The 14,325-nt window shown below is 42.4% G+C and overlaps 1 protein-coding gene across 2 annotated transcripts; it reads right to left on the reverse strand.

The window, feature by feature from the left end:
* Window positions 1-4,544: 4,544 nt before the first annotated feature.
* LOC306697624 (tumor necrosis factor receptor superfamily member 10B-like) lies at window positions 4,545-14,325 on the reverse strand. 2 transcript variants are annotated; one of them, XM_079161631.1, is made up of 10 exons: window positions 14,203-14,325; window positions 11,640-11,757; window positions 11,332-11,460; window positions 11,085-11,196; window positions 10,835-10,920; window positions 10,545-10,631; window positions 9,443-9,483; window positions 9,184-9,252; window positions 7,790-7,826; window positions 4,545-7,622 (listed from the first exon to the last, which is right to left on the reverse strand). In XM_079161631.1, exons 1-10 carry the CDS (start codon window positions 14,257-14,259, stop codon window positions 7,330-7,332), a joined length of 1,029 nt encoding a protein of 342 aa, XP_079017757.1. In that variant the 5' UTR covers window positions 14,260-14,325; the 3' UTR covers window positions 4,545-7,329. The 2 variants fall into 2 exon arrangements, with proteins under 2 accessions (XP_079017757.1, XP_079017756.1); XM_079161630.1 differs by having other exon boundaries at window positions 9,022-9,252.

Genomic DNA, 14,325 nt, shown 5'->3' on the forward strand with positions numbered 1-14,325 from the left:
AATTATAACTTATTATTATGACAACTCAACCCTTGTATTGCAGTGACGTGATTCAGTTCCTTTAATTTAAAAGAATTACATCTGTGAAAAACATGCTGGAATGGAAGTGGGACTCAGTCAGCACCATCCTGGTTTCTTGCTGCACGTCTACTCCTTTGTGTTTTCTCACAATCTCTGCTTTATTTTCCTGAGAGATGACGGGTCAGCAGGTGTTTCATCCCTCTCAATTTTACACCTGAGCTCTGCAGCCAACATGCACATCTTATTTCCATTTGTTGGGCCCTCTTTGTCTCCGAGAGTATATCACAGAGTGTGTGCATGGTCTGTAGCAGAGGTCAGTGTTCTCAAACAGGGGTTTAGCTGCAAAGCTGACTTACCAATGAGGGAAGCTGATAGAGAAACACTGGTATTTGTGTCATTCAGCTGCCCTTGGCCACAATACTGTTGAGTAATGACAGGCTATGGAACATCAAATTCTAAGGGTTTCTATTCATCAAAAGGCTCCATTATGATTGTTGATGTGGAACAAGACAACTCTTTGACGGTGGCTTTATATTAATGGCGATCTGACAAACACTGTTTTGACAGTGAATTGGTTTGAGCTGAACATGATCATTTTCAGTAATCACACACTATCTTAAAATAATCCAGGCTGAGGTTCTGATGCTTCAAAGCACTTCAGCATCATTGAATCAAGATGCTTCCTATTGATGCGGCCAGCTTAATGCTAACAATTCTTACTGAAGTCATCTGTTTGACATGTGTATTGTGTTGCAGTAGATTGAGTACTCCTAACTTAATTGAGAGGTTTTTAAGTGGAGGGATTTCAAAACCACACCGTTATTTCAGAAAATGCAGGGTTTAAAGTGCTTTTTGCCATGCCAAGGACATGCCAAGGACATGGCAAAAAGTCAATAAAAGGTGCCACACGGCTCTCAACATGGCAAAGGCTGAGATGGCGGCTAGAAGCTAACAGTGCTACCAGCGTTAACAGTGTAAACAATAACGACAGTGCTGAAAACACTGTGAACTGAAAACACGCTTTGAAAGGGTTAAAGTTCTAAGATAAAAACCAACACATTCTCACACCCAACTTGTCAAATACGCCTGCTTGGTCAGTGCCCCTTGGCATCAGACATCAACGCACCAGGTACCCCTCTAGCGTTACTTTTCAAATAGTCGGGACGGCGAGTCAATATACGCTTGTTACATGCATAGTGTCCTTTCAAAGTAAACTTCTTGGTCTTCACAGAAAGTTAGGTTTGGCTTAGTTTAGGTTTAGGAAAAGAGTATGGTTGAGTGTGCAGCTCTACTGCCTAACGCTTTACACAGAATGTATATAAGAAGTGGACGTAGTCATCGTGACGTCACCCATTGGTTTGCGTTTTGAAGCCTAGAGTCTGATGATTTTGCCGTCGCCATCTTGGAGGTTGAGTGTAAACTCTGAGTTAGATAACCCTGAGATGAGGGATCTCAAAAATCTTGAGTTACTGCTTTTATGTGTCGTCAGTCATTTCTTGGAACAGCGTGTTTTTTGCCCGCACGTTCAAATATTACAAAGAGTGAAGTCACGCTCAGCTCAGTTTAAAATCTCTGCATTTCCTTTTTGTGAGTTTTTTTTAAGGCACTCCAGCGACTGTTTCCAATGGATCCCCTCAAATGAAAATGCAATGCTGCCTTGTCACTGACGAAAGTGAAAGTCTGTGATCTTGGGCAGAGGAGCTTGAATGTTGAGCAACTTAATTTTCATTATCCGGTGCTGTACAGCATCCACATATTATGAATCACAATTTTGTGCTTTCAGAATGGATATGAATGTGTTTGGAATTTATGATTGCTATTTGGTTTTAATAGCATCTGTTTGGAATTTTAATTAAAAAAATGTTTTTTTCAATGTGGTTTGCTGTTTGGATTGCTCAACTTTGATTTCACAACCCACTCACTGAGAACAGAAATAGTAGTTATGCGTCTTCCTTCATTCCATTTACAACCTCTGCCATCCAATAGCATTTGTACCGATGATAGGTTAGGCTATGTATGTATAAATTGATTTTATTTTGATACACTTATTTATCTACTTGGAAAAAATACTTTGTATTGCAAAGGCAGAGCTCTTTAACAGCGCGGACTGATTTCAATTTTCAAAGTCAAACACATTTGCGTTTCATGTAACAAAGTACAACACGACCGCCGAGCTCTCAGATCTTTAATAGATACGTACCTTGAAATCACCTTTTTCCTGAGTGGTCATTTGTCTGGTACACTAGACAGCCGCAACAGAATGTTTAATAATGTTCTTCTCGGTGCGCATTAGTTTGATGCATGAGAGTCAGACAGCTGATTTGTTACAACCGAGGTATCATTTAGCCGAATGTTTCTGCGACACCCCTGTGAAACGCTCTGGCTTTGGGCGCGCACCGCAGGGCTGGTATCTGAATTGACGGGCATGGTTATCCCATCAATATTCATAATGGTAATGTAAGGCAAAGCCGCAGCGTAAATGAGCTGCTAACGCAGCGTGCCATTCAACCCGCCGAATGAGAAATGGAGAGAACGAGGCCGCGAGCTGCAGAAATGATTGTTAAATGAAGGGACGTCTGAGCAGCTCGTGAGCTCAGATTAATATGTGGATGTGGAACTCACGTTTGTCACATGAAATGGTGTTAAAGAGTCGACCGATCCCCCCCCCCCCTGATACACGTCCCCTCAGAACACCTTTGAAATGAACCTGAACACAGCTGAGAAAGGAGCGTCCACCCATCAACCTTGTCCAGGATCATGCAAATGTCTGCGAGCTCAGCAGGAGGCTGGACTCTGCTGAGTCACTGTGACAACACGCAGCAGCTGCTATCAGGGCTAAAGGTGCACAGCACTGAACAGAGGTTCCTTTTGCATTTGCAAATGGCCGACATTATAGCAAGAATAAACATGTTTACGGCTCGGTACAAAAAACAAAAACGGTTCTGATCTTGTCGAGGCAATTTTTGAAGAAGACAAAGTGCTCTTACATAATTGTCACACTTTTAATTCTCAGAGGTACGCATGACAAGGGTGTGCACCCTGATGGGAAGGCTGTTCTCTCTCTTTATAACTTGGTTTGGTGCTCGCCCGCTGGTTGCTCCCTTTAGTAATTATCTTGCATGTGTTTGTTTAAAAGACAGCGAGTTTATTTACCTTCTGATCATCTTCTGATAAGATCCAGATGGGCAACGACACCTTAGATTTTGTCATGCAGGCTGAGATTCATTCAGTCAAAGGTTACATTGTGCAGGATTCAGCACGATCAAACATTTTCATATAAATCACCTGGTGCGGCTGTGATAGAGTGCGTCGTCCTTTAATCAGAGGATCGGCAGTTTGATCCCCGGCTCCACCGGTCCATGCCGATGTGTCCTTCGGCATGACACTCAACCCATAATTGCTCCCAAAGTCAATGAATGTAGTTAAATAGTCCTGATGGCCAGGTGGCACGTTGCATGGTAGCCCCTGCCATCAGTGTATGAATGGAATGATGACATGTAGTGTTAAAGTGCTTTGAGTGGAGCTATGCAAGTATAAGTCCCCCCCCCGCACACTGCATTCCAATGGAGCTCTTGGTATTGTGCATGCGTTGGCTGTCAATAAGTCAGCAGTGGACTGTCTTCAAATGGCTCGTTTTGTTTGGCATTTAATAGATTAAAAAAGTAATCAGTTGACATAACTATAATTAAAATAACCCTAAACTGTAGCTCTACAGTTTGAGTAAAAACATTTACTCAAACAGTTTGTCTGTATGTCTGTAGAATGAGTTCAAGGTAAAGATCAAAAAAATTATATATGCCAATTGTCAGGTTGTAACTTGTATTTTGGGTTTCTACATTAACATGTTGACATGCTTTAAACTTAAAAACTATCAATCCAATACGGTGTCCAAACATACCTGTATCACCCTCTGTCTAAAATGCTCTCTCAAAAAAGTCCAGTCTTCCACATATCTGCGCTCCTGCCGTCTTCACAGCGTCACCACAGCAAAGGACACACTGGGAGACCCCGTAGTGATGAGACCCCGTAGTGATGTTCACAATCACACGATCATTGAGGCACGTTCCCTGCAAGCTCTGGGAGAGTCTAGGCCCGTCCCACTGTCAATTCATAGAGTATTTGAAGGCTCTCTCACAGACATTTTGAGCCCTTTATGAACCCTTTGAGAATTACCCACAAATCATTGCAATGGGACGTTAAACACGGGGTAACCAGTGGACGCATGGAGACGTAAAAAACAAACAAACAGTAAACAAAGAGGACGGCTCACGTGTTCAGCCTGGAGTGTTACATTTACACGGAAACATTAAGGGTTGAAGATAGAACAAAAAATAAACTTGAAATCAGTTTTTATTTTTAATTTATTTATTTATCACATATCTGATCTTGACAAAAACAAGTAAATAGATATGAAATGACCTCATCTTGTGAGGAAAGAGTCTGGAAGACATTCAAATCAGGGAGTACAAAATAAATACACACAATTATACATCATATTTGTTGTCATTTTCATGGTAACGTGATATGTTGCAGCAAAGTGTTGTCCCGTTCCTATTTACACCATCTCAAGCCCTCAGGCTCACACTCACCCACTCACCAGGTGACGTCAGTAAGTCTTTAAGGGTTCAGGGTTTGAGGCTTTAGGGGGGACATTGGGATTGGGCCTATGAATCCCTTATGCACACTTTCTGCAAGTCCCCATTTCTGCAGACTTTGCCTGAGGGAATCACCCACAATTCATAGGGTTGTGACTTTAAACAGGGTTACCAGGGTGAAAAAAACCTGACGATCGAGACAAAAGACAATGAAATGAATGAACAACACTGTTCCATGTAATGTCAGATAGGTCTTTATTCACCAATACAATCATTAAAAGCAAAAGCAGCACATGTAGACATCAGGACCGTAAGTAGCAAAGAAGTGCATGTGCTAACTTACTCTGCTAGTGTTAGCTACACAGGTTTTTAGAAACTCGTATCTCCTTCAGGTAACGAGTATCTATTACACGTTTCACCACGATAGCAGCTGAAACAATGGAGCAGAGCTGGATCGTGTCAGACCCTGGTGGGAGCTGGCCGATGCTAACCATGCTCTGGTCAGCCTGTGTTCATGGTGGGACCTGGCGAAGGCTCTAACCCAGGGGTCGGCAACCTTTACTATCCAAAGAGACATTTTGTCCTATTTTCCACCAAATAAAATCCGTCTGGAGCCGCAAAAGCTATTTGACATCAGTTTATAAAGTTGTATATATAGTTATATTATATATACAAAAACTATAGTTTGTCGTATTTATGAAATTATAGAACAAGAATAAAGACACATTTTATTGCTATTTTACATGTTATAACAATATCAAACTCTTCTGAAGAGGAGAGTTTGCTGCAGCAGTTGAGGAATCACTCTTTGTCGCTCATCTCCATCATGATACTTTCAGCAAATGCTGTGTGTTTGTTCTGAAAGCATCTTTCAACATTACATTTTTTGTTTGCAAATTTCTCTCCACATATCAAGCATACAGGTAAGCCAGCATCGTTGGCAGTGAAAGCAAATGAATACGTCCACGCAGAGTTAAACTCTATTTTCCTCCGTGACTTTTCTGTTTTTGGATTCATCCATTGATAGTTTACTGAGGGCGGCTCTGCAGATCATGATCAGCCAGCTGCAGGGAAAGGCTCTAGACAGTGACGTAATATACAAGTGTCGGATCGCGGAGCGCGGCCGTTTATCAATATATTACTATTTTGCTCGACAGGGTTCGAATCCAGGTTGATGCGATCTGTCCATAAATATATTTTCTTCAATGTATTTCTTTATACGTGGCTGTGATGTAGTGCTCACGTATACAATCATAATCCCCGCAATATATATGAGATGTGGCTTTTAGATCTCCAGCAATATGTTTGATGAATCTGGCAACAGAGACAGAAAACAGCTGCTGCTGTTACGGGAACACCACACGCGCACGGAACGGAAACCAGTAGGTTTGAAACCAGTCGGACCGGCACCCACTGCATGTCCAGTGTACGTGAATAGTCACGTGATATTCGTTTTCAGGCGTTTAAGTCTGGACGGAGATCATCTCGAAAACGATGCTTAAACGCCGTGTGGACGGAGGACTGTGAGCCACAACAGAAGGGCCGAAAAGCTCCGGCGCCGCGGGTTGCCGACCCCTGCTCTAACCCCACGACAACAAACCACTTCCACCATGTTGGAAGAATACTACAAAAACAAATCAGCCAAAATAGAAAAAAGGGAGAAGTGTTTATCATTATATGTAGGCTACACATTCGAGTTATATTTTCAAGCAAATGTTTTGATATACGAGAGCCTGTAAAGTAGTAATTATTCTCTAAAAAGAAAAACAGGACCTGAGAGCTACAGATAAGAAAAGTAAAATGTAACATTGTGACTAACTTCTCTATAAAGTGGCAGACAAGGCACTTAGTAAACCTCAGTGTTGTGATCAGACTATGACAGACATGTAACAATAGACCAGAAATGCAATAATCACATCCATTGTGATCAGGCGCTTTGAGAAAGTTAAACCGTGATCATGATGTATTCAATAGTCAGGCGGAGAAGACGCTAATGAATGAAACCAAACTTAGCTTAATAACTTCATAGCTATACCTTTCTGTTTAATAGCCTAGAGATAGCATTAAGACATTCATTACTGAGGACGGATAGTTCTATTTGTGACAGAATAAATAACATGCATCCTAAGGAACTAAATAATAAATAAGGCCTAATGAAGCACTACGTAAAACAATAGACATGTTGGGAGTTCTGGGCTCATTTGAACTTAAATAAGCGGTCTTTGTAAACAAGACAGCAAATACTTTTGGTCATGAAACACTTCACTCCATGTAGGAGGGAAGAGATGTCATTCAGTCAGAAAGCAACCCAACTCATTGTGTGTTAGGTCAACCAGGCTTGTAATCAGGCCAAGTCAGACCAAACAAGACCCACATCAGAGCTGTACAGTACGGGAACATGCGCAGACTGAAAGAGTAGGAGCTTCGGTAAGATACACATCGTGTACGAGCAATTACTTTTTCACCAAAAGAACACAGAGCTAAAACGCAGTGCGATTGGACCAGAATTGGACGATTACACAAGGTTTCTCCAACAAGCAGCCGACACCATACGAGACACTCGTGAGACCCAGTGTGGGACACGGCCGTGTGTGATGCTGCACCAGCCGGTATACGGTGGGGCATTGGCTTTCAACGAGGAGCTGGAAGCACGAGTGGTGCTCGCAGGACTACATGTTTTCAGAGGGGTCTTCCAAAACCAATTCACCTCTCATTAACGCTCAACAGAGTAGTGACCATTGAGAACCGCCTTCTCCTTGACCGTCTCAGCGGTCCGCCTCTGATTCAGATCCAGCAATGCCCTCAGCAGGTCGTTTAAGGTGGCCTCCCTGCCCTCTTTCTCCACCCAAATAGTGAGCAAATCATGGATCCTGTCTTCATAGGGAAGGAGGTCATCTTTGCTTGTGATCACGTTATTGACAATACCGAGGTGACGGAAGAATCTCTTGTAGTGGTTGTAGTCTATCTCTTCAAAATACTCAAAGCATTTCCTCAGAGACTCTTCACCTGCAAACAAAGATAAAAACCGTCATTCAGGCGCCCTGGCCTCTGTGAGGTACCTAGTCTTTATCATAAACATTTAGGACTTAGGAACACAAGCATGTACACACAACAGGTGGGTCACACTGCTCCGTGTGCATGTTTTAGAGGAAGGAAAATAAAAAGAACTTTACCATTCACAGCAACAAGCGTGGGGAACTCCACATCTTCCTAAATGACAAAGGAGAAACGATCATTAATATCCAAAGAAGTCTGTTGAAATTCTTCATGAGTCATGAATTGTAAGCAGAATACAGTGAATACAACTCATCTCTGATTCGGTTAGCATGTAGGGAGAATCCCATGCTCCCTTGTTGAATTAAAAATAATTTTGTTGATCAAATACATTTCTAAAAATGCAAAGATTTATTTCAGGTTCAAGTGGAAAGAAACGCAGGCCAATAAGGACAACTGTCTTCAAGTTAAACAGGTGCAACGAGGAATGTGACTCAACAATTACAGCAGCCTGCACTGTGTCAGAACAGGAAGAGGAATGAAACCGACATGTTTCAATGTGCTTTAAATAATAAATCAGCAGCAAGTCACAACTACCACTGTGAAAATCTTCATTTAAATTAGTTTCAAGTACTCACAAAAACAAATGACCATAATAATGAAAGCAATTATAAACTATGGGGTCTTTCAGTACATTTCAGGCGGCAATCTCCGGTTCTAAAACGTGAATATACGTTGTATAGAAGTCTATGAGAAAATGACTCTACTTCTCTCTTGATTTATTACCTCAGTAAACATTGTAAACATGAGTTTATGGTCTCAATCTCTAGTTTCAAGTCTTCTTCAATACAGCATGATGTTCATTTAGTAGATTATGGTCCATTTAGAGTCAAACAGACCATAAAGCAGGGGATGCTTTAGGGGTGAACTTCCATTTACTGTTTTGCAAAAAAACAAAATGGCGACAGCCATCAAATACAACTCACTTGTACGTCCGTATGTTACTTGGCATGTCCGAAAAATCCCATGCTCCCTTAGTTGAATTAAAAATATTTTGTTTGTCAAATACATTTCTAAAAATGCAAAGATGCGTTTCATGTTTGAGAGGAAAGAAATGCCGGCCAATAAGGACAACGGATGCAACGAGGGATGTGAGTCATGTGACACAACTCCGCCACGACGTCGAGTACCACCTTTCACTACATATTCTTTTACACTGTATCCAATACATCGTTTGCCCTGTAGTGTTTATCCTGTCATGTCTTCATGTCTCGTCCTGTTTCACTGAATAACGATGAATCAGGCATGAGACAGCAAAGCGTTACTCAACAGAAACCAACGAGCAGTAAGCACGAGAGGGAAGGAAAGAAACGAGGAAGGAAGCGAGGTGGAAATGAGCGGTTACTCTCACCCTCCTGTCAGGCTGCATGGGCACGGCTCGGGGGGGAGGTGCGGGGAAGGCAGAGGAGGGGAGGCCGGTTAGACTGAGCTGGGAGTTACTGGCTGAGCTGCCGGGGCTTTCACGCAGAGCTTTACACTCGTCCGATGCACCGGCTGAGGATGTGGCTCTCACCAGTGTCCGGGAGAGATTCAAGCAGCTCTGCGTTTCTCCGTCATCGGTGGGACAGTAGTCGCCGTCATGCTGGAGAGGAAGAGGAACATGCTTAACAGAAGAACCAGCCATTTTAAACACTTTTCTATTGCTCAGTCTACTGTAAATTAGGAACTGTACTAATCTTCCATAAATCGGAGGACACTTTAGCCTTTTGTACTGCTCTATGGCTGGTTTAATTATTTCTATAGTATAAATGAAAATATTTGAAGTGACTCACCTTTCCAGCTTTCCTCCTGTCGGGTGGATTTCTCACAGATTCTGAAGGGAGGATGTGAGGAGAGGATTAGGCAACTTAAGGAATTCCCCCAAGTCCACTAGCAGCTACTTGACAGCACCAATGTGCGACTTCAATTTGCTTTGATGGATAAATCAACACTGAACAACACACGGGCAGAAAGCTGCTGCTGCTGCTCTCTAACACTCATGGAAGCGCCTCTGGCCACACCAGTCAGTATCAGAGCTCTGGAACCCGACCCATACGGCACCGGTCTGGATCAGGTGGAGTTTACCAGCAGCATGGCACGCAAGTTTGGTCTGAACGATGACGAAGCAAACCCTTACGGTGGTTATAATTATTATTATCATGTGCTATGTCGCCTGCTGCTGTATGTCGTCAGCCAGAACTACCAACGTCACAGCTGCCATCTGCAGTCCGGTTCAGCAGGTTTCTGTGCCCATACTGCTTTGGCACACAGCCAGAGTGTGTCAGAGACACAAAGGCTGCAGTGACATCACTTCTCATATGTACCATCCAGTACGTGTGAGATACAACCTGTGGCTTAAATAATTAGGATCAACCTGACTCATTTTCTGAGAGTGTGTTTCAATTTGTAAAGTTATGACACAGGTGGAATGTTGGACCTGAACAACATGCATCAGTGGATGTCTCAGTACCGGACAGGTGTGCTGCTATACGTCAGTGTCTTTAGATTCTACACTTGACAACAACATGATTAGGTATAAGGACGGCACTTCATTTCCTGTTATAACGGAACGCGAGTTTCTTTAGCCTTCTGCAAGACAGGCAATTCTGTGGTCACCAAATGTTGGTTGTCAGAAATGAAAATGTGTCACGTCGTACTGCTAGAATTTCCTTTGGCGGGTCTTAATTTCCTGACTGGACGTGTTGACCCATCATTGTTCCATTCAGTGTGCTGATCGTGGCGAGCCTATTCTTCCCTCGCAAAGTATCTCACTGTGCCCCATTACTTATCATGTACACAACATGGACATGGAGGGTTTTAATCTACCATTTGTACATTCTGCATTATCTCAGTTTGTTTTTCTATTTCCTCGAAATCTTAATTTTTTTTACATACCTGTTCTTAGACATCTCCACACAGCAAATATTATCGCCCCGATTATGAAAACAGAAAACAGAGATAGCCCAATCGTCAAGGCATTTGCTGAAAAAAAAACAAACACAATTGACAACAATTAGCACCATAAGACATATACATGTCAAGCTTTGTTTCCTTAATGGGGTTGCAGCTTCACATATATGTAAAGTCATAATATGCACTTATCAGACTTTTAAAAATAGAAAAATGCCGTGCATGTGTCCATGTCTCTCTCTGCAGGTGGCGTTAGCGTCCACTGAGTGCTGTACCTGAGGCAGAGCCGAGCTGCTTTTTCTTGCACTCCGTGTTGGTAGTGGAGGTGCAGTTCCTCACTATCTCTTCATCTTTTTCACACCTAGGAGGCGGGCACAAAAGAATTAAAAACATGAAGGAATAAAAATGAGTGAGGTTGTCTCCACTTGAGAAATGAGTGACATAAATAAAGGCTTGATTTTGGATCACTCACTTTGAATGAAGCGGGCCTCAGGTGTGTTCTAGGTTTGCTTTGCATCCACTCACCTTGAGCACTTCTTGCACACCTCACATGCTTGTTCAGGGGCACAGAATCGTCCCGGCTTGCACTGACATCGAGCATCCTGAACGTGAGTACACGGCCTAGCGATTTCCTCATCTGAGAAAGCGACGCCAAAAAGAGCTTGTTAAGTCGGAGTTTATGCTCGGAGCACTTTGAAAAGGTGGAATATTGATTTTTTTCTTCTTCCACAGTCAGTCCAATCGATAGTGTAAAGCGGTCAAGCTGAATTACCTGAGCGACACTGCGTGCACTTGAAACATTGACTCAGTCCGTTGCGATGCTCGATGTACGTCCCGTCGTCGCATTCCTCACACTTCCCCTCCTGTCCTGATCTGGTGCAGGGCGATGCCTTACGTGTACCTGACACACACAAACAACCCTTAAAATGTCTGTACACCTACTTTACTGACTCTTCAACTGAACCTGTCACCCAAGCTTTGTAACAACCAATCACGATGGAGCTACTTCAGAGCTCTGGTGATGGATTGGTGACAGAGCTTCAGTCTCGGTGGACTACATCATGGCTCCATGTGTCTTACCAGCTGGACAGTTTAAACAGCAGATGCTGCCGCTCTGGTACTCCAGGTCGTAGTCGCAGTCTAGACCAGGCCGTGGAAAGGCCCCCGTGGGTCTGAGGAGCCTGATCAATATCAGAACCTTCGAGAAAAAGATAAGACAATCCTTTATTAGTCCCGCATCGGGGAAATGTATGATGACAGTCAACATGTAAAAACATAATGTAGTTACTGTTTGTTTTAGAATCAATGTATTGGCCGTTTGGAGAGCTGAGACGATTCAGCTAATCGATTGACGAACTAACAGACAATTATTCAGCAACAATTTGAAACTAGAATTACTGCCTGGCGGTTGAATGACTCCACCAACCAGTCAAGTTGCAGTTTACGTCCATGTCTTTCCGGACGGACGTACGTGGTGAAAAAAAACTATTCAATAGTACCGAGTGAGTCCTATGATACTGAAATTAAAAAACATTGAGGAAAGAAGTTTGTCTTTAAAGTATTTATTCTCTGCGCAGAGAAGGTTCATTCATCATACAGACTTCAATCTGAAGGAAGAAGGCACCCAGAGTGTTGGTTGTGTACGACTTATAAAGGCCTTGAGCACATGGTGGGGTAGGAGGAGCTCATCATCAAGACATTTGGACAACAGTGACCATTCTTTGATTGACCATTGAAAGGTTCAATGGCCACACACACACACACACGCGCACACACACGCGCACGCACACGCACACGCACACGCACACGCACACGCACACGCACACACGCTAGTTGCAGCCCTAATTTTGATAATCAAGTAAGTGTTTGAAGTAAAAAATGTCTGAAGGGTTTCACTCTCCTTTAGATCATAGTAAACTAAACATATCTTTACACTGTTGCTGGTCAAAAAAACATTTAAGATGTTTTGAGACCAGTTATTTTTGAAAAAAAAGGTGCTGTATGTACATCCCTTCTTACATCAGTAAATGATAACCACTTTATTTGATGGAGCTAAACTTTTTGCTTCCATCCGTTTCAGTCACACATTTGTGTTCATAAGAAAGGGCTTTACACATTCCGCTCTCAGGAAATGACTTGTTTACACAGGGACACTTATCGTAAGTTGTAAAGCTCAAAGAACTAAATATGAGTCATTTTTTCATGGTCAAGATGACGCAACTCTTCATAAAACTGGGCCCGACCAATGAACTGCACCTCTGATCAGGCCACGAGCATGGCTGCCGAGTCGGATATGACGGAGAAGGGGATTCCCTTCAAACATGCTTAAACATCTTCTGAGATTTACATAAATGTAGGAAAATGCTGTGAAAATCAGCTTAACTGATATAAGAATGCCATCTGAAATGGAGGAGACAAACACTTGTCAGCTGAACACAAACAGCTAGTCCAAATATAGTCAATACCTGGCCAGGTGGGAGGAATAACCAAATAAGGCAATCTGACAAGACCAGATTTATGTCCACACCCATTATTTCTCAACATTAACCAGCTAACAGATCACATGATGCCGCACCCCACACACACACTTTATTAAATTAAAATGTGGTTAAAACATTTAAAAAAAAATGTATATATATATATATATATATATATATATATATATATAATTAAATACTGCTTGATAGACCTCATCATTCAATAAATAATCAAACAGAAAAACCTTTAAAAACAATTGAATGGGACGTTAAACTTGTTCAACGAAGCAGAACTACATAAACGCATTCCAACTATAACACAGAAGACAACTTTGAATCCTGAGGAGACATGCTGTTAATCGGCCGTGAGAATAATCCTCAAAACGACATTTGAACTTCCGCTTTCCGCTCGTCCAGAAGGCTATGCGGAGAGATACCCAAGCAATCCAGATATAAAAGCTAAAATCTCATGCCAAAAAAAAGCCATTTGGTGGATTACTACAGCGCCGAATTGAAGCGGGATTACTATACGATTGAGAAAATATATTTGCTCCGGAATTTAGAAGATAGACACGTGGAAATATTTAAGAGCAATTCAAATTCACGCATTCTTAATCGGAGATTGGGGCAACACATCAGGAAGACGTCCAGTCAAATTATGAGTTTTTTATTTGTATTAAGTGTTAATTATTGATGTACCCCCCCCCCCCCCCCCCCCTACCCAGTCCACCATGTTAACTTTCGAGCAGATGTGCCGTGTTTCAGAAGAAACGAGCCCGGATGAATGAATGAGTTACTTTCTGAAGCACCAGGAATGTCGCACCTGGGCTCCGACAGACAGACGACTTTTGACGGATAACTGAGACATTCCGCGAGGACACAAGCTAGCAAGCCGTATGTCCCTATACCCAATTTTACTCCACAGAACGTGTTTAATTCAGTAAACACCGTTCGGTATTCAGTCAATACAACAGAAACAGCCCCTTTAAACGGCTCCTGGGAGGACACCTTACTTCTTAAAAAAATCAACGGCTTAAAGTTAGCATAATTAATAAAGGTGGATAATCACTCTGATGAACCTTTTAGGACTTGTTTATCACTCTCAGGACATGTTGTAATGTTGTTGCTGGACTCAGAGCAAAAGCAAACTTTTGGAAGACACTTACCAAGAGTGGGAACTTGGTCATTCTTTCGTAGAGATGTCTTAATCCTGAGACGTACATTCCCTCGTTCCAATAAAAACTTATTTGCGGCTAAATGTTTTGACGTGTGTCGCGTGCGCTCCCGTC

The sequence above is a fragment of the Pholis gunnellus genome (genome assembly GCF_910591455.1).
Source record: "Pholis gunnellus genome assembly, chromosome: 6".
NCBI lineage: Eukaryota > Metazoa > Chordata > Actinopteri > Perciformes > Pholidae > Pholis > Pholis gunnellus.